Genomic DNA, 17,370 nt, shown 5'->3' with positions numbered 1-17,370 from the left:
TCGGATTTGTGACAAATTTACCCTTTATCAAGCATATCCATAATCGGGCTAAATAAATAAGGTAAAGCTTGGAAACTCATGAAAAATTTGTAAAGTGTGTGTAAACACAAGTTATATCATACAACGTAAAATGTAATTTTGCTGCAAAGTAACAATCGAATTTTGTTAGTTAACCAAAACTATAGCAAAAGCGTTGCCACATGAAATGACTCCTTGCATCGTCAACACTAAAATCCAAAATATATTCAGTAACTTTTTGCATTCGTTGGTATTTGGGGTTGTGAATGGATTTTAATTTTTCATGTTACACCTCCCTATCCCTCTTTGATGCTCACTTTTAGGGCAAACTGTCAACTTTCATTCTCTCAATTCGTTCACTCACACGTAGTACATCATCTCTCATTCTCTCGTTTATGTGTCACAACTAACCGAAAGTGTTGCGCGTTGTGTATTTCCAGAATGTTGGTAAAATGCTGTATGCTGCTGTCGCTTTTGCAATTAGCTTACGGATTGACAATGTGCCCGGATGACTGTGCATGCAACACCGACATGAAAGGCCGGCTACAAATCATTTGCAGTAAGTTTTCTAACCCAATTTTGTATTAATACCAACTTTTTCTTTTGATTCTTTGACATTCTGCACAATTTTTCCTTTTTTTCTCATTCGCAGAGGGTTTGAAAACGATACCAGTACAATCGTTGGATCCAAGCATACAAGTTTTAGTGATAAGCAGTTCGAAAAATCCGTTAACAATAAGTCCAATTTTTATACCGTTCACCAAATTAGAAGTCCTACAAATTAATGAAGCGAACATCCAATCGATTGGTGTGCATTCGTTTTGGGGTGTGCAAAGCTTGCGTCTATTAGGTATGATCATCAATCAATGTTAAAATTCTGACAAGACAGATAAAAATGGATCTCAAATCCATTTCCATTTTTGCAGATTTATCAAGAAACAACATTAGTACGATTTTAGCAAATAATTTTCGTGGTCAAGATGGATTGCACGAGCTCGATTTATCATTCAATAAAATCCAAGAGATAGCCAGCTGGACATTTCAACATCTCAAGGTACGGTAGCTAAAAATGGAATTGATGCAAAAGTTACGAGTACTTGCATTTGCACTTCTATTTCGATCCGATTGTGCAACGACGATCAAACTACTCGATCTAACTTTTTCATGTCGTTGTTTTTCTTCCTCTTTTTCTCTCTCTTCCTCTTGGCTGGTTGTTTGCTAAATGTTCGTGTTGTCAATACACAATGTAGGATTTGAGACGCCTGAATCTGGCTGAGAACTTAATAGTTGAATTGGTGCCACGCGTATTTTACATGCTTGGCAAACTCAAATATTTGAGTTTAAGTGGTAATCCATTGAACGATTTGCCGCCGGATGTTTTTAAGGATATACTGGTAAAAGCGAACATTCTCAAACATACACACACACACATTCCATTCACATTGCACAGAAATTTCTTGTGCTAATTTCCTTTTTGGCATTGCCAATTTACCATGTATTCATCGATTCGATATTGCTTTTCAATTTTTTCGACTACATGTATAAACTGAATTACAGGAACTGAAAGAGCTGCAATGCCGTAATTGTAATATCAAGAAAATCAACCCACAAGTTTACAATCTCTTGCAGCGGTTAGAGTTTCTGGATCTAGGCGACAATCAGGTAATTGCTGGAATGGTCACAATGCAGAAAATGCCATGATTTTCCTTTTCTCTTTAATGTAATCGTATTTTTCTCTCTCACTAATATGATCGGTTTCTTCATTTGCATAGCTCAAATACTTGGAAAAAGGTGAATTCCGGGACTTGAATCTCATCAAAAGTATTAAGCTGGACGGAAATCAATTGTCTGTGATCATTGACAATTTATTCGAAACGCAAAAATATTTGGCATATTTGGGTAATATTCGAATAATTTTTCTTCATTTTTCCCCATTCAACACCGAGAAACGACCGAAACAAATCATGAAGAATGGCATTTTTTCCATGTCCATCAATGGCAAAAATAAAAGCAAATGCTTTGTCGATAGCTGAACAATTTGTTAAATAATAGTGGGTCATATTTGATAGCTATTGGTGTGAAATGGGAAAACATGCTCTTTTTCCATGCGACCAGATGGACGGTGCTGTGTAAACGGATTTTTTTTTCTCGATCCTGTGCGTTTTGGGTGACGGAAAAAACTCGCATTTGTTTACGTATACACGATGGCTGTACACCCATTGTTCACAGATTAGAATGTTCACTTGTCACGAATCCTTTCTAAATGGCTTTGTTCCTCTCGTTTACTCGTTCGTTTTTTATTTGTTGCTTATCGTCGTGCATCCATCTATTGGAAGTGAATTTCAATATTTCATTGGTGCGTTTTCCATTTCTCTCTCTCCCTTCCTTTCTCTCTTCGCCCTACTGCCATCGGTGGTTGGCATTTTTCAGATTTATCACGGAATCGACTGGCCAAAGTAACAAATGGTGCATTCGTAAACCTATCGAATTTAACATATCTGGATTTGTCCTATAATAAGTTAGTAAAATTAGAGTCAGCCAGTGTGGAGCCGCTGAGAAAATTGCACACGCTCAACATCAGTGGGAACATTCAAATGGATCTGTACGACATACGAGAAGCGTTTCAAGTAATTCCTCCATATTTTGTTTCCCTTTCCATTCACATTTATGGATATTTAATAGCTTAGTATGTCCAAATCGAATCGAATTGAATTGGATTCGCATTTGGATTTGCAACTTGTGCCAAAATGACTGAATTAATATTTGTATGCTTTGTTTTTCGTTTCCACGTTTTTTTCCCTCGGTTTTCTGTCCAATTACAGCTATTGCATAATCTCAAGACATTATCAATAGCCGATATGGGGGTGATTCCGTATGAATTATTGGTGCCATTAGGACAATTGAAAGCATTGAACTTGTCTGGCAATCACTTGGTGAATGTTTCGATGCAAATTCTACAACCGGTCGATGGTCTCGAAGTAAGTAAAGCCCAAACCATAAAACTGTCACAATTTATGAATTTATTTGCGAGCGGAGGCTTGAAAAAAAAGTTTCTCCCGAAAAAAAAAGTTCACTCGAATTTTCAATTCGACGTTTTTTTTCCATTTCAATGTTTTTTTTCAGCTGCTGGATATTTCGCGGAACCAGTTAAATGGCATTGAAGATAGCCAGGCAGTAATGCTGCAAAAAATCAAAGAAGTGCGATTGGAAAATAATCCACTTATTTGTGACCGATGCCATATGGGTGCGCTCATCCAAATGGCTAAAAATGTAAGCCCGAATTCGAACTGTTGTTGTTGTTTTTATTCTCCATATACCACCGGATTTGAAGCTGGTTTTTAAGCCGAAAATATTGTTTTTGTTTGGTCAATAAATGCATTTTCGTTTATGTTTGTTTGTTTTTCTTTTGCTCTTGTAGCTTCGATGGAGTTTGCATCCGATTTGCTTTCTGCCCGAGTCTCTAAGAGGCATTCAAATATCCGATTTGACCATTGGTTCGCTGGACGTGTGCACGGCAGCCGAATCATTACACGATGAAACATTCGATGCGGCCAGCACATCGCACAACTTTCTCACGCGCGGTAACTATTCACCTTACACTTTAACATGAAACACCATCATTATTATGAATAATGTGGCAATTGTCCTTTCTACGACTACTCTTGTTTACTTGCCCTATTCTAAACTCATTACCATTTAATTGTGTGCGAGCGTCAGCGCTCTCTCCAACAAAGCATAAACACCTTCGAGGAACAGCAGCACCAGCAGCACCAGCAGCAGTAGCAGTAAAAAAATTACAGCGTTTAACGATATGACTGCAATTAACCATAAATTTTCAAAATAAAAAAAATCATTTTTTTCCCTCCCTCTTTCTCTTTCTTTCTCTCGCTGTATACGTATAAAAGTCTTACGGCTGTTTGCTCGATTTTCATTTTTAATTTTATACATATAACGTTTTTTTTTTCGTTTGTTACAGGTAATTTAAATGTGCTAGCATTTCTCGGTGGCGTGTTTTTTATATTAATTTCCCTGGGTATATTTATTACGGTTGTTTGCTTTGCTGGACGTAAACGACACAATCGGCAGAATTCCGTGTGCGCTACTGATAAAAAACGCGGTATGCACTTTTATGTATATTTATATCATATTAATTCATAATTTCAAGCTGAAGTGGTGTGGCTGAGAGTCGAAATGAATTTTTAAATTAATTTCCACTAATATTTTTTTCGCTCTTTTATTTTCTCTCTCTCTCTCTCTTCCCCTTCTTCCTCTCTGTTTTCTTAAAAAATCAGATATTTCGATTGAAATGGAAACAAGCCTGGATATGCAATCGGTTGCCGGCACGGAGAGCAGTTTTAAATATCCCAAAGAGCCACTTGTCGAAATTGAGGATCAAGTGTGTACGATTGAAAATCTGTTTATACCACCACCACCACCGCCACCCTCGTCCATCGTAAAAATTACAACGAGAACTTGCCATTAAAATTTTTTTTCACTCGAATACATAAAATCCATAATTGAAGATGGTGCAAATGTAGCATCATAATAAAGCGCAAAACGCAGAAAATGCGTGTGTATCACGAAGCAATAATCCGCCACGAAGAAGAAAGTTTCGTGAGTAAAGAAAGTTCGTGTCAAACAAACACCCGAGCAAAGAAATTGAGATGAAAACGGAGGAAAACACACATTTACACGGAGGAAATTTTATGAAAAACTTAATATTTAAGTAGACAACAAGTAAAAAAGCGAAAGATGTGCATATAAAAAGGAAAACAAAGTTCTACACACTCTGTCATAAATAATAAAATTTTCATTAGTAGACAATATTTAACGTTCTTATATAACGTGCGCCAATTGTCACACTTTTATTCTATAAGAAGTTTTATTATTAAATGTTCACGAATTATAACAGATGAAAATGAAAATGTCTCTCACTCGCATCGTCATAAAATAAATTGTGTTTTGATGGACGATATTGAGAGAAGCGCGATGAACAAACCGAAATCTCAGACAAGGCAATTCTCTCTTTATTGCAACAGCACCAGCAATCAGTTTAATTAATCAACGCGGTGGATAAAGCAGAAGTATGACTTATTACAACTACAGCCACATTGTAGACAATTTGATAAGACTAATGACACACATTTACTCAAGTAATTTTCGGTGGCTATATTCGACTGTTTTAATATGACAAGAGTGTGCAAATAATCGAGAGAAAAAAATCAAAGTGAATGTTGTATACAATTTTAATGCTTGCCATTTATTTAGCAAAAAAAAACAGTAATTCACAAATAAAATGAAATCATGACTCAAAATTCACATTCACCGTTATTTAGAAAATTGTAAGATTGTAAATAATTGTACTACTTTCATTATAAGAATTCAGCATTGTGTAAAGAAAATGTTAGGCATTAAGTTAATTAAAAAATGAAACCAAAATCACACCAAAATAAAGTCAATCGGAATCATTTTTCTTCGGATACATTATGACTTGATCGGTTTTTATTTCGACGTCGAATTTATTTTAAGAAGATTGCCCAGGTAATCGTCTATTTGAAGATGAAAAATGAGATTCATTTACAATTTGAAGGTAAGTACGAGCAATAGATTTGACAATTGTCTTTAAAGGCCCGTGCATTTTTGGCCAAAAATAGATGAGACATTTGCCGTTTGAATAAATGAAATTGAACACTTGGACTTGAATTCATCAGATATTTAAGCTATTTTAAGGGTAAGTACATTTGATGGGTCTTTGCAATTATTAATTCATCTGCTGCCGAATAATCCGATTTACGCTTTGAGAAGCCCACGCAGAAGCCTAATTTAATTGTTCTTGCCAAGGTCAAGTAACATCATTCTCCGACCGTGAGAGGCCAATTCTGTTGTAAGAATGATTTATTTAAAAGTGAGCATCAAATTTAAACGTCTTACAACCGTCTTTCAATTGTCAACTTTCTGAGGTAACAATTCGCTACAGACCCACTTCAGTGTTCAGTTTTATGACCGATAAATAAAATGCTGAAAAAAACATACTTATTCTTCAAAAAGATGAGGTATGTAAACAACGATACGGTATACACACCTTATAAAACAAGAACTTTGAGGAATTTTTAAACATGGCTCATATTTTACAGGATGTTTATTTTCGCAAGAGAACGTTCATTTCATTGGTAAGCACATGATACTTATGTGAAGAGTCTCTTCATTAAAACGGAAATATTTTACCACATTTTCATTAGTACAGTATAAAAAGAGGAATAGTTCATAGCTGCTGTTGCTCTTACAATATAAAGCATGTCATGAGATAAAATTAATTGGACAGTACCGAACCAGAATACCGAACCAATGTTCAATATTGGCCAGTGCAATAAATTTACAGTTAACATGGCTCCGGCACATTCTTCGATCGAATATTAGGCATACAAAAATCTGGATGAGTTCATTTGTGTTGTTCCATGGGGAACGCACTTAATTTTCATATTCTCAGAAGAAAGTCATGCACGTTGTTGAACGGTAAACCGTTGTTGTTGTTTTTGAATGGCATCGGTATTTGCTTCGAAGTAAACTGAAGTGGCAACACGGAGAAGAAAAAAAAAACTGTTTTTCATGTGTTTCGGTCATATTCATGTGGAACGAATTTTTATTGCAGTATATTTTACCTCCGAAAAATCTCCCTGAGAATATATTCTTCAAAAACAGCAAAGTGTTGTGAGTTTCTGGCTTTACGATGACATTTCAATTTTGAATGTATTGAATGTGTAACGAAATTCCCTTCAGTTTTGTGTAGGTAGGCGAAAAACCGAACGAAAGCAAAGAACGAAAGAACAAAACGAAGAGAATGTATTCGGAATTGGCAAAAGTGCACACACACACACATTGAGCACAAACAACCGTATCTGAAACCGATAGATGCTAGTGTGTGCGTCGAACGAGTGTGATGTATGATTGTGTGCGCAGTAGAATAAGTTTCGCCGCATGAATCTCGAGTAAACAGAGTGTCTATTAGAGACGTAGATTCGCAATACGAACGAGAGATTAGCAAACGTCAAACATTGTGTTCGACTTGACGAGAAAAAAAAACAACTATTCACTCACAATAATTTTTGTTTTTGTTTTGTATAAGTGACTAAAAGAAACCGCTTGTAAAGTTTAAAATATTATTTGTTTCGTCGAGATTTATTTCCATTGTTGTGAAATTCGTTGAGACAAAGATGTCAAGTGTTGTTCGTCGATCGATTGCTCATCGTTATCAAACGAGAAGCTCAATAGCAGCAGGAGGAGCTAGCCCATTGCCGATTGCCTCCGCCACCAGCACCACTGATGTGGTGGATCTAATACCAGAAGCGGTGGATTTGACTGCTGCCGCACCAAACGAAGGTGCTAAAAATGATTTGTACCAGCAACTTCAAGAGCTGGAAGAACAAGACGGTGTGATTCGAAATATTGAATTCATTTTTTGCTTGATGTGCGACAGTTTCATTGACGTTTACGACGGTATTCTCGTGCGTGAATGTTTGCATCAATTGTGCATCGATTGCGTAAGAAAATTTATCATTGCTTCCGCTCACATTGAGATTCAGTGTCCGGCCGTTGATTGTGAATGCTTTTTAGAAGATCGCGAAATACGCTCGTTGCTCACACAAGCCGAATATGAACGTCACATAAACAAGTACATTTTGGCCGAGCCCGAAATCAACGAAAAACTGTACAAAGAGCTCTTGGATCTGGAGCAACAAGGTCTCATTTACAACACCGATCCGTTTGAATGTGAAATTTGTATGACCGACATCGAAAACCACGATGGTGTCATCATTCGCGAATGTTTGCATCAATTTTGCATTGACTGTGTTCGACACACAATTATCCATTCGGAAGAGGCCGAAATCAAGTGTCCCGCAAATGCGTGCGATTGTACCATTCAAGATCGAGAAATTCGATCGCTGTTGACTCAAGCCGAGTTTGATAAGTACAATGTGAAAGGGTTACGCATTGCCGAGAGCCAAGCACCGAATTCATACCATTGCAAAAAGGCCAACTGCGAGGGATGGTGCATCGTTGACGACGAGGTCAACACATTCGTTTGTCCGCGATGCGTATCGGAAAATTGCTTGGTTTGTCGGGTAAATAGATGTTTTTTTTTCTGGTTCTTGTTGACATTTTTAAATGATTATTTGCAAAAGTAAAAATATTGATGAGACACTTATCATTGAAGCCTCCAAAAATGATTAAAATTGCTATTTTAAACGTCTCAAAAATACACTGAGGTCCTATCAATCACCATGCAACTTTGAGAATCCCATTTTTTTGCCAAACAACAAAAACACGCCAAATTTGAAGCAAATCAAATGATAGAAAAGGCTTCTTCTGGCAACCACTTTAACAATTTTTGGAGGCTCTACTTATCATTTAGAAGTTAATATTTAATCAACACAACCTTTCCTATGACACAGGCCATCCACACGGGTCAAAATTGCAAGGAATATCAAGAAGAACTTCGATATGCCGGCATGACCGATAATCAACGATCCGAACTGTGCCTCGATGAAATCGTGCAGAAAAACCTGGGCATGAGATGCACCAAGTGCAAGGTAACTTATACATTTTTATGAGCCTTCTTTCGCAATGGATTGTTATCGCATTTTTCTTCTCAAAAACATTCATTTTCGATTCGATTTTGATTCGTTAATTATGACGCTGCTTTGAATTTTCATTCGTCTTTCAGATCGTGATTATGAAACGCGAAGGCTGTGACTATTTGATATGTTCAATGTGTAAAACGGAGCTGTGCTGGGCAATGAAAATGAGCCGTTGGGGTCCAAAGGGACGTGGTGATACGAGTGGAGGATGTGGCTGTAGTTTCCCGACCAAAAAATGCCATCCAAATTGCCGTAACTGCCATTGAATTACACAAAGACTAACGTACAAATTAAGATATAATTCAGAGTGAATGAACGAATTCGTTTTTTTATATGATGAATCTGATGCTTGGTCAAGCCTAGTTCGTAAAAAAGTGTCTGCTCTTGCTATACATATACGTTATAAATAGGTTAAATATCCAGAAAACGAACTAATCTCAGTACTGATATGACATAATTAAGTGGAAATATGATGAAGATGGAAAAATTCAAGTCTCACCCGTTAAAGAGAAAATTTCGATTTTGATAGGCAATAAATGAACAAATGACAAGAGACGCTTAAAATTTAAGAAGTTCATCCGATAGAAGCTATATAAAAGATATTTTTCCACAATGAATGTTCAGCTCATGGGAGCTTAGGAGCCAATTACCGTTTTGATCTGAACAGAAAGTGTATTTAAGCACCAAAATAAACATTTCAAAAGCAACTAATTGCCGTATCCTTGTGTACGGAAAACTTTTTTGGAGAACCAGCAAAATTTATGCGGCTTCTCATGATAAATGAGCACATTTAGAACGTAAAATTGAATTTTGTTTGGTGAATAAAAAGAAGAAGAAGAAGCGGAAATTACCTATTAAAAATAAGTTTTGCTGAGTGCATTCGATGGTATAATTTGCATTTAAATTGCCCATTTATTACAGAACGGCTTCAATTTCAGATTGATCAAACTCCCTCTCGCTCTTGCATGGAAACAGCATTGGCATACATCAAATGAGCTTCGAGTGCTGGGCATGTATACTCTTAACAACTTAGCTAATGGCGGAGAAAGTTTTAAACTGATCAGGTTTGTGGCCGATATAGTGGCGTCGCAAAACTACAAATTGACTGAAAGTTTTCCAGAAAATTGCTCAATCACTTGATGTGTGAACAGAGTTGGTTGCCATACAAATTCGTTGGTTGGGTAAAAGTTTCAATCGGATCAATTTTACATCCGTGATTGCATGACAGATAATTGACGTGATTGCAGATAATTATCGGCAAACTTTGAAGAAGTCACACTTTCCATTTTTCGATTAAAATTTCAATAAAACCCATTGTCTCTATGTTCGGATGCATGCTCATCATTATGAAGAGGTGGTTATATTCAGGCTGGTAACACAATGCCTTTGGCTCAAGTGTATCATTTGTACATAAACAAAAAAAGTTTTGTAAATGTATTATGGCTGGAATTTCGCAACATCGGGTAACAAAACCAGAGCAATTATTACATTGAGTAAATATTTATGCATTGCAACCCATAACTTCGGAAAACAAGCGGATTTCGTTCATCAGAAAAAAATGCAATTTATTCTTAAATAAAAATATGATATCAAAAAAAAAAAACAAAGAAGCAAAGTCAACATTCGTTTTTGTCATCAGTGATAATTTCATTTGAATTTGTCATTCGTATTGGTGCATCAAATACACACACGCACAATATTCGACGCATTTGTCTGATTTGTGAACGCGCCCCTATTGATTGACTGTTCGAATCAGTGCATTGTGGCGGGCTCCGTTATGAATCAAACGTTTGTCATATTTTCACACTCAATGTCACGCACTGGAAAAGACCGCATTACCGTGTGTTCGAAAAATTTATTCTTTCTATCCAAAGTATGGGTTTATTGTAAAAAAAAAATTGTACCAAATCCAGTTTTTTGAATAAATGCTAGTGATTTTTATCGAATCAAGACGATTAAAGTAATAAAAAAGTACATATTTTGATCAGCGAAACAGAAAAAAAATCTCACACAGAATAATAAGGTATCGTTTTGTTAAACGGAGACGTTTTTCTCCTTGTTTTCATGTGACACATTGCAGTTTTTTCGGTTGGTTTTTTTTTCTCCATATTTTCACTTTTATTTTTGTGCATTTTCCCACGGCAGATGGATGGTTCCAAAGCGATGACACTTTCTTATGCGGATATGGTAAAGAAATCATTACAGATCAAACCGGCTATCGTACCAAAGTCGTGGTTTGAGCAGATTGATGAATCTGAAAAGCAGTTGATGGTAAGTTTGGTTAGAATCATCTAATCATGTGTCATGTGTTTTTTCTGTTGTCTATTTGATTGTTTTTGATGTTTGTTCAGAGCCGATCAAATTCCATGTCGACAGTTTTGAGCGACGACACAATGACAAATTACATACGATCAAATGTGAAACGCCACAGTATTTCACATTCGGTGGATTCGGGCCAAATTTCCGATATGTCAAGTGACAATGAAACTTGCCAAAAATGGCACAACGTCAAAGATCTCGAAGATGAGTTACGAAAACGAAAGGTGAAACTGGCAGTCCATCGACGAACATCAGTTGATTCATGCGGCACATCATCCAGTACATGCTGCACGGATTCAAATTGCTCAACCGATCACAATCAACTGAAACTTATGTGCCAACAACGATGGCAGAGTGTGAAAAAAATGCAAAAGGAGCGGGAAACGGATGAAGGTGTTTTGGCCAGACGTCAAAAGCAAATTGATTATGGCAAAAATACCATCGGATATGAATTGTATACAAAACAAGTGGCAATGTAGGTTATTTTGACACATTTTGTGTTTATTTGATTGGTCAATGACCAATCAATATGAGCAATGGTCACATCAGAATAAAATCGATTCACTTTGCATATTTCAGTGATCAACGAGCGGAAAATCATCCAAAAACACCAGACATGAACCAAAAGTACAGTCGACGAGCGTTTGATGGATTGATCAAAATTTGGCGCAAGCATTTGCATAAGTTTGATCCGGATTGTTCCGAAATGTCTGATGAACAGAATTAGCTCGGCCGATGACAATAATACAACGTTTTTTTGAGTTTATTTGACTTTTGTTAACTATTTTTTTCTGACAATTTCTTATTATTTAATATCTAGACGAAATGCCTCAAATTCGCGTTTCGGATGAGAGACAGCATTACAGAACGAGAACTTATGATTAGGGCTAGAACATGTTTTTAGGGGGAAAAAAATGTAAATTATTGCTATAAAGGGAAATTGTGCGAAAATCAGAGCCAATGAAGTGGGCTGCAACCATATCAGAATCGAATAGGTAAAATTTTGATGATGATGATGAATTTACATTATCATTGTGGCTCGAGAATTTAATATCCAAATGGTGTTCAAATAAAAGTTTAAGAGAAAAAAAAATGTTGAACTAGCAATTAAGTACACATGAAGTAGTACGACGCTCTTAGGTTTAATTTGATTTTGCTCTCATCGAACTTTGTGACTCATCATAAATTTCACCTCAATAAATTGAATATATTCTGTTGATGACGCTAATGGTTCGCACACCATGAACATCAACTTTAATACCAAAGTCGTAAAAAAAATGATAAGCTGGATGGATTTAAGGCCAATGTATATAAAATGTAACACACAAAACGTGAGATTCTTTTTTCCTTTGTAATAAAATAAATTTTCTGTACATCTCAAGATATAATATTGCTTTTCCATCGATTTTAGTATCACTTACGTAATTCCTTATGACCGAATGGGTAGAAAAACGTTTGTTGCATCAATCAATAATGCTTTCGATTGTCAACAAAGTAGCCCAATGTTCCCGGCAGCGAATGAGAATGATAATAAGCGAATGTGAGAACAAAAAAAATGATGCAGGAAAAATGGGAACAACTTGAAAATGAATGGGTGAAAGAGGACATTAGTCGAATGATGGCTTATAAATTTTTAATGGATTTTCACTCGATATCGCCTGTGTGCAATACTCAAAGAATCACTTTCTTGCTAAATTGATACAATTTTTCCTAAAGATTGACAGGGTTTTGGAAGCTGAAAATGTATTTAATTTTCAATTTGTAGATCCATTAAGAGGATTTTCAATCCATTTCTAAAATGGAATGAAAATGCATTTTCACGACCATGATCATGATCCATTCGGAATAAAGTTTTATTGTAATCTGTTTCTCATTTCCTTCTCTTTGTCCTCTCTCAAGTACATTACCAGTTTAATTTCATCAATTTTTTTCTGCTAAAACCCATTCTACATAATTATCGTTTTATTGTTCGGACGTATGAATATTCATGAATAGACCGTATTCATGTCTTTCCTTATCAAATTCGCCTTAAATTGAAATAAATTCTGTTAACAAAATTCGACACAATTTTCGTTTTCAAAATGCCATTTAAATCTTACACAGTCATTTATTCAAAACAAATCATTTTATAACCTATTCTTAAGCTAGAAAATTGTATTGAAATAAGTAACGTCATGCCGATCTTTATCATTCTTTGCGAACTTTCCCTGTGTAATGCAGTGCTGCGTGGGATTGCAAATTGACGGAAAAATTAAATCCTAAGCCGCATAAATCGCATTGGAAGGGTTTTGGTTTGCTGTGCGTGGAGTTGAAATGTCGCTTTAAATTCGAGTACCGAGCAAATTGCCGTCCGCAGGCTTTGCATTTTATGTTTGCATGTGCGTCAATGTGATCCTTTAGCTGTAGTATATCAGCCAGAATCGCCGGACAAATCAAACATTCATTCATTTGAATCGTAATCTTTTCAGTGGGCATGGGTTGGACTTTTGGCTTTTTATACGATGTTTTCTGACTACTTGGTTCGTTTGGTCGCTTTTTGATGTTTTCCACTTTCACCAATCGCGTCATTTGTATTGTGTTTGCTTTGGGTGATTTTTCTTCATAAACTTCGATTTGTTCGGAATTTTCCACCGTATTTACATGATTCGATTCTACCGACAGTGGAATATCATCGGAGATGTCGAAGACGTGCATTGGATATGCATCGTCCACATATTCCGCTGGATGTTCGTTGTTCAGTTGATCCTTCACACTTGGAGTATTTATCAGTTGCTGGGCCTCAAGCACTTTCTTCTTGAATGTGTAGAAATTGTTGATGTTGAGCACGCATTCGTTGCATATTGACGTTGAAAATGTTTGCTCTTGCTCATTGGCCGGATTGATCTGGAAGTAATGATTCGATTCAATTACTCATTTTATTCAATTATTGATATAAATCTAATGTAATTTACCTCGATGCCGATACAAAAGTTGACCATTTCGTGAAGCGGCAGCGATTTCATGATAGAATTCGAGTGGAACGTAGACTCATCTTCGGACAAACACAAACAACACGTTCCCTGTCCCAATTCTCTTACCGGCTCTGTCATGATTCCTGTTTTATTGTTGTCAATTTCAAATTCGATGGGATTCGGTGCAGGGAGAATACAAAATTATGGCCAAAGCACAATGTCATGGGCCGAAAGTCGTTTATCAAGCGCTTGTTGTATTTATTTATATTTCTTTTCTTTAACAACACTTCAATTGAGCTGTCAAACTCAGTATATGACAGTTGATGCGTTTGTACTAAAAAACACCAAGTATCCTCAAGTTGACGACAGCGACATCTACAACATTGACAATCACATCCAAAACATATGTAAGTTTCAACTTGGTTTTTTGAAACATGCAATTGTGATTGCCGATTGGAATTATGTTTCGTTTTCAATTATTATGTAAAAATGTGAATGTGTTGAAACAACTACGATGCTGGTCAGTTAGCACTCAATTTTTCCGTGCCATTACTAATGAGAGCCTACAAAGTTCACATGACAGCACACCAACCTCAAAAACAGACATCGCCTCGCTGAAGCAATTGGTCAAAGAGCAAGTGAGATTCCATAAGAAAATATAAAAATGCGTAAAAACTGACTCTATTTATCAATTTAAGGGAGATCTTGTAAGGAGACTGAAAGAAAATGGAACAGCCGAAACTGAATTAAAGTCAGCAATCGATGAACTACTGCGGCGGAAGGAAAAGTTGCTGGAGACAGAGCGGCAATCAACTCATGATGTGAGTTTTCCTTCCAATTTTGTTTGGATTTTTCAAAAAATGTTTCAAAATTGAAGAATAAGCCTTCGAATTTCATTCTTCCCATTTAGGTCTTCTCAATTGATCGCACAAAATTCGAGATTCTCGTGAGAAGACGATTTGTTTATGATCAGAGCTATGAAATCTACGGTGGTGCGAGTGGTTTTTATGATTTGGGACCAATTGGATGTGCATTGAAGACCAATTTACTTCACTTGTGGAGACGATTTTTCGTCTTAGAGGATCAAATGCTTGAAGTCGACTGTCCAGCAATGACGATTGAACGGGTTTTCAAAGCCTCTGGTCACATTGACCGATTTACGGATTATCTCGTTAAAGACACTGTTACAAACGAGTGCTTCCGAGTTGACCATTTGATTAAATCACACTTGCAACAGCTTACAGTGAAGAATCCACAGTTTAAAGGACTTTATGATGAAACTGTTACGAAGGTAGGCAAAATAACATATGCAGAAAATCAAATTCATCTTTTAACTCATTTTTAATGAATTTTCAGCTGGAAAGTGCAACAAAGAGTGATTTGAAGGAGCTGATCCAAAAGTTTAGTGTGAAGAGTCCACTTACTGGCAATGACTTAACTGATCCAGTGGAGTTCAATCTGATGTTTGATACTCAAGTCGGACCGTCAAGCTTGATAAAAGGGTATACTTAGAATATTACTTTTCTTAGAAGAATCAATCCTTAAACGCCATTCATATCAAATTCATTGTTCTCTAGCTACCTCCGTCCAGAGACTGCCCAAGGAATTTTCGTCAATTTCAAGCGTTTGCTCGAGTATAATCAGGGAAGGTTGCCATTTGCTGCTGCACAAATAGGCAATGCATTTCGTAACGAGATTGCACCACGATCAGGGCTACTTCGAGTTAGAGAATTTACAATGGCAGAAATTGAGCACTTCTTTGATCCTACTGAAAAAACCCATCCGAAATTTAGTGATATCAAGGATACAAAATTACTTCTGTATTCGGCTAAAAATCAAGAAAATAATGAGAGTGCCAGCGAAATTTCAATTGGAGATGCAGTAGAGAAGGTAAGTAGTTTGGAACCAAAATCAAAAATTTATTTTTCTACTTGGTTTATTTTGAAACTTGTTTCTATTTATTTGGTCTTTTTTTCTATATATCAAGGGTTTGGTCGCAAACGAGACGTTGGGCTATTTTTTGGCAAGGATTCAGCAGTTTTTGCTCCGAGTTGGAATATCACCAAATTACCTACGGTTCCGACAGCACATGGCTAATGAAATGGCTCATTATGCCGTTAATTGTTGGGATGCTGAGTGCTTGACGAGCCATGGATGGATCGAATGCGTCGGCTGTGCCGATCGATCTGCGTACGATTTACAGCAACACTCCAAAGCATCTGGAGTTAATTTAACGGCCGAAAGACGACTTACAGCACCACGAGAAGTTGTCATAGCTGATATTGTACCAACAAGGGAATATATTAAGAAATTGAGTAGCAAAAAGTCGAAACAGCTTGGCAAGTACTTGGAAGGACTAAATCAAAAACAGAAAAAGACACTTTTAGAGGCTATCAATGATAAAGGGTATGAACTTAATTCCAGTGCACTCTTCAACAGATTTTTAAAACATTTCCCTCGTTTTTTTCAGGTCTTTTGAAGTAAATTTGGAAGAAAATAAAACGATCAAATTGGAGAAATCTTCGATTGAAGTGAAGAATGTGTCAAAACTGGTTCATGTTGAAGAGATAACACCAAATGTGATTGAACCATCATTTGGAATCGGTCGAATATTGTATGCAGTACTCGAGCATAGTTTTCGTAAACGCGATGGTGAATCCAATTCATATTTTGCATTGCCCACATCGATTGCAGCGCATAAGTGTTCCATTTTACCGTTGAGCAATCGAAACGAATTTCAACCGTTTATTAAGCGAATCTGTGAGTTTTTGTTTTGAATTCCTTTTGAGGAAAAAATGAAAGAAAAAAATATTCAAAAAAAAATTAGAAAAGGTGAAGAAAATCAAGAAAAAATTGAAGAACAAGCAAATTGGACGATAAAAAAAATTACAAGCCCTCGAATAATTTATTCTAATTGTTTTTCAGCTTCCGAATTGGTCAATGAAGATGTTTCACATAAAATTGATGATATTAGCGGTTCAATTGGGCGTCGTTATGTACGAAGTGATGAAATTGGAATTCCGTTTAGCATAACAATTGATTTTGATTCGCTGAAGATACCAAACACAGTCACACTACGTGAGCGTGATACAAAAGAGCAGCTTCGTATACCGCTCGGCCAAATCAGCAAGGTTATACGAGATTTATCGTATGAAAAAACTAATTGGCATCAGCTCACTGGAAAATATCCAAGATTTGTGAAGCAACAATCTTAATAGCCAGGATTTCTGAGTCTCAGAAAAAAAAACATTTAATTTTGAATGCTGAAAAACCGTTGAATTTGTAAATAAAAACGATTTTAGTACAGAATGTTTCAAATTGTTTATCAATTTTTCAGCAATAACTATATTTGAACAACAATCCGTAACATTTTTCTAAAATCATAATTAACATTATCGTTTGATAAATAAATAAAAATGAGTCATCGAGTTGAACATTGGAAACAC

General features: G+C 36.3%; 5 protein-coding genes across 8 annotated transcripts in view; 4 read left to right on the top strand and 1 right to left on the bottom strand.

The window, feature by feature from the left end:
• LOC129564844 (insulin-like growth factor-binding protein complex acid labile subunit) overlaps nt 1-5,505 on the top strand; it is a 28,900-nt gene extending 23,395 nt beyond the window's left edge. For all 4 annotated transcript variants that reach the window (XM_055439015.1, XM_055439018.1, XM_055439017.1 and 1 more), the window contains 12 exons: nt 459-577; nt 671-868; nt 945-1,072; nt 1,269-1,412; nt 1,576-1,680; nt 1,791-1,917; nt 2,449-2,645; nt 2,841-2,996; nt 3,142-3,288; nt 3,437-3,599; nt 3,995-4,135; nt 4,311-5,505. In XM_055439015.1, the coding sequence (XP_055294990.1) occupies nt 459-577; nt 671-868; nt 945-1,072; nt 1,269-1,412; nt 1,576-1,680; nt 1,791-1,917; nt 2,449-2,645; nt 2,841-2,996; nt 3,142-3,288; nt 3,437-3,599; nt 3,995-4,135; nt 4,311-4,501 (1,816 nt within the window). In that variant the 3' untranslated portion in view covers nt 4,502-5,505. The remainder of the gene's footprint in view (nt 1-458; nt 578-670; nt 869-944; nt 1,073-1,268; nt 1,413-1,575; nt 1,681-1,790; nt 1,918-2,448; nt 2,646-2,840; nt 2,997-3,141; nt 3,289-3,436; nt 3,600-3,994; nt 4,136-4,310) is intronic.
• Nucleotides 5,506-6,453: 948 nt separating this feature from the next.
• On the top strand, nt 6,454-9,543 carry LOC129564816 (ranBP-type and C3HC4-type zinc finger-containing protein 1-like). Its single transcript, XM_055438973.1, has 4 exons — nt 6,454-6,726; nt 6,796-8,138; nt 8,469-8,606; nt 8,741-9,543. The coding sequence occupies exons 2-4, from the start codon at nt 7,230-7,232 to the stop codon at nt 8,918-8,920; spliced, it is 1,227 nt and encodes a 408-aa protein (XP_055294948.1). The 5' UTR covers nt 6,454-6,726; nt 6,796-7,229; the 3' UTR covers nt 8,921-9,543.
• Nucleotides 9,544-10,404: 861 nt separating this feature from the next.
• Nucleotides 10,405-12,354, top strand: LOC129564815 (histone RNA hairpin-binding protein-like). The gene is made up of 4 exons (XM_055438972.1): nt 10,405-10,677; nt 10,800-10,925; nt 11,006-11,448; nt 11,553-12,354. The coding sequence occupies exons 2-4, from the start codon at nt 10,800-10,802 to the stop codon at nt 11,698-11,700; spliced, it is 717 nt and encodes a 238-aa protein (XP_055294947.1). The 5' UTR covers nt 10,405-10,677; the 3' UTR covers nt 11,701-12,354.
• A 692-nt stretch (nt 12,355-13,046) lies between these two features.
• On the bottom strand, nt 13,047-14,237 carry LOC129564927 (myoneurin-like). The gene is made up of 2 exons (XM_055439177.1): nt 13,925-14,237; nt 13,047-13,856 (listed from the first exon to the last, which is right to left on the bottom strand). Exons 1-2 carry the CDS (start codon nt 14,060-14,062, stop codon nt 13,161-13,163), a joined length of 834 nt encoding a protein of 277 aa, XP_055295152.1. The 5' UTR covers nt 14,063-14,237; the 3' UTR covers nt 13,047-13,160.
• Nucleotides 14,238-14,295: 58 nt separating this feature from the next.
• On the top strand, nt 14,296-17,233 carry LOC129564926 (glycine--tRNA ligase-like). Its single transcript, XM_055439176.1, has 8 exons — nt 14,296-14,562; nt 14,623-14,745; nt 14,835-15,215; nt 15,281-15,426; nt 15,502-15,814; nt 15,912-16,330; nt 16,395-16,684; nt 16,850-17,233. The coding sequence occupies exons 1-8, from the start codon at nt 14,386-14,388 to the stop codon at nt 17,137-17,139; spliced, it is 2,139 nt and encodes a 712-aa protein (XP_055295151.1). The 5' UTR covers nt 14,296-14,385; the 3' UTR covers nt 17,140-17,233.
• The last annotated feature ends 137 nt before the right edge of the window (nt 17,234-17,370 follow it).

This window comes from Sitodiplosis mosellana, unplaced genomic scaffold (genome assembly GCF_009176505.1).
Source record: "Sitodiplosis mosellana isolate CC-2019 unplaced genomic scaffold, AAFC_SMos_1.0 Smas_scaffold_2, whole genome shotgun sequence".
In the NCBI taxonomy this organism is placed as follows: domain Eukaryota; kingdom Metazoa; phylum Arthropoda; class Insecta; order Diptera; family Cecidomyiidae; genus Sitodiplosis; species Sitodiplosis mosellana.
The sequence above is the reverse complement of the archived record's forward strand: the minus strand, read 5'-3'. Positions and strand labels throughout refer to the sequence as shown.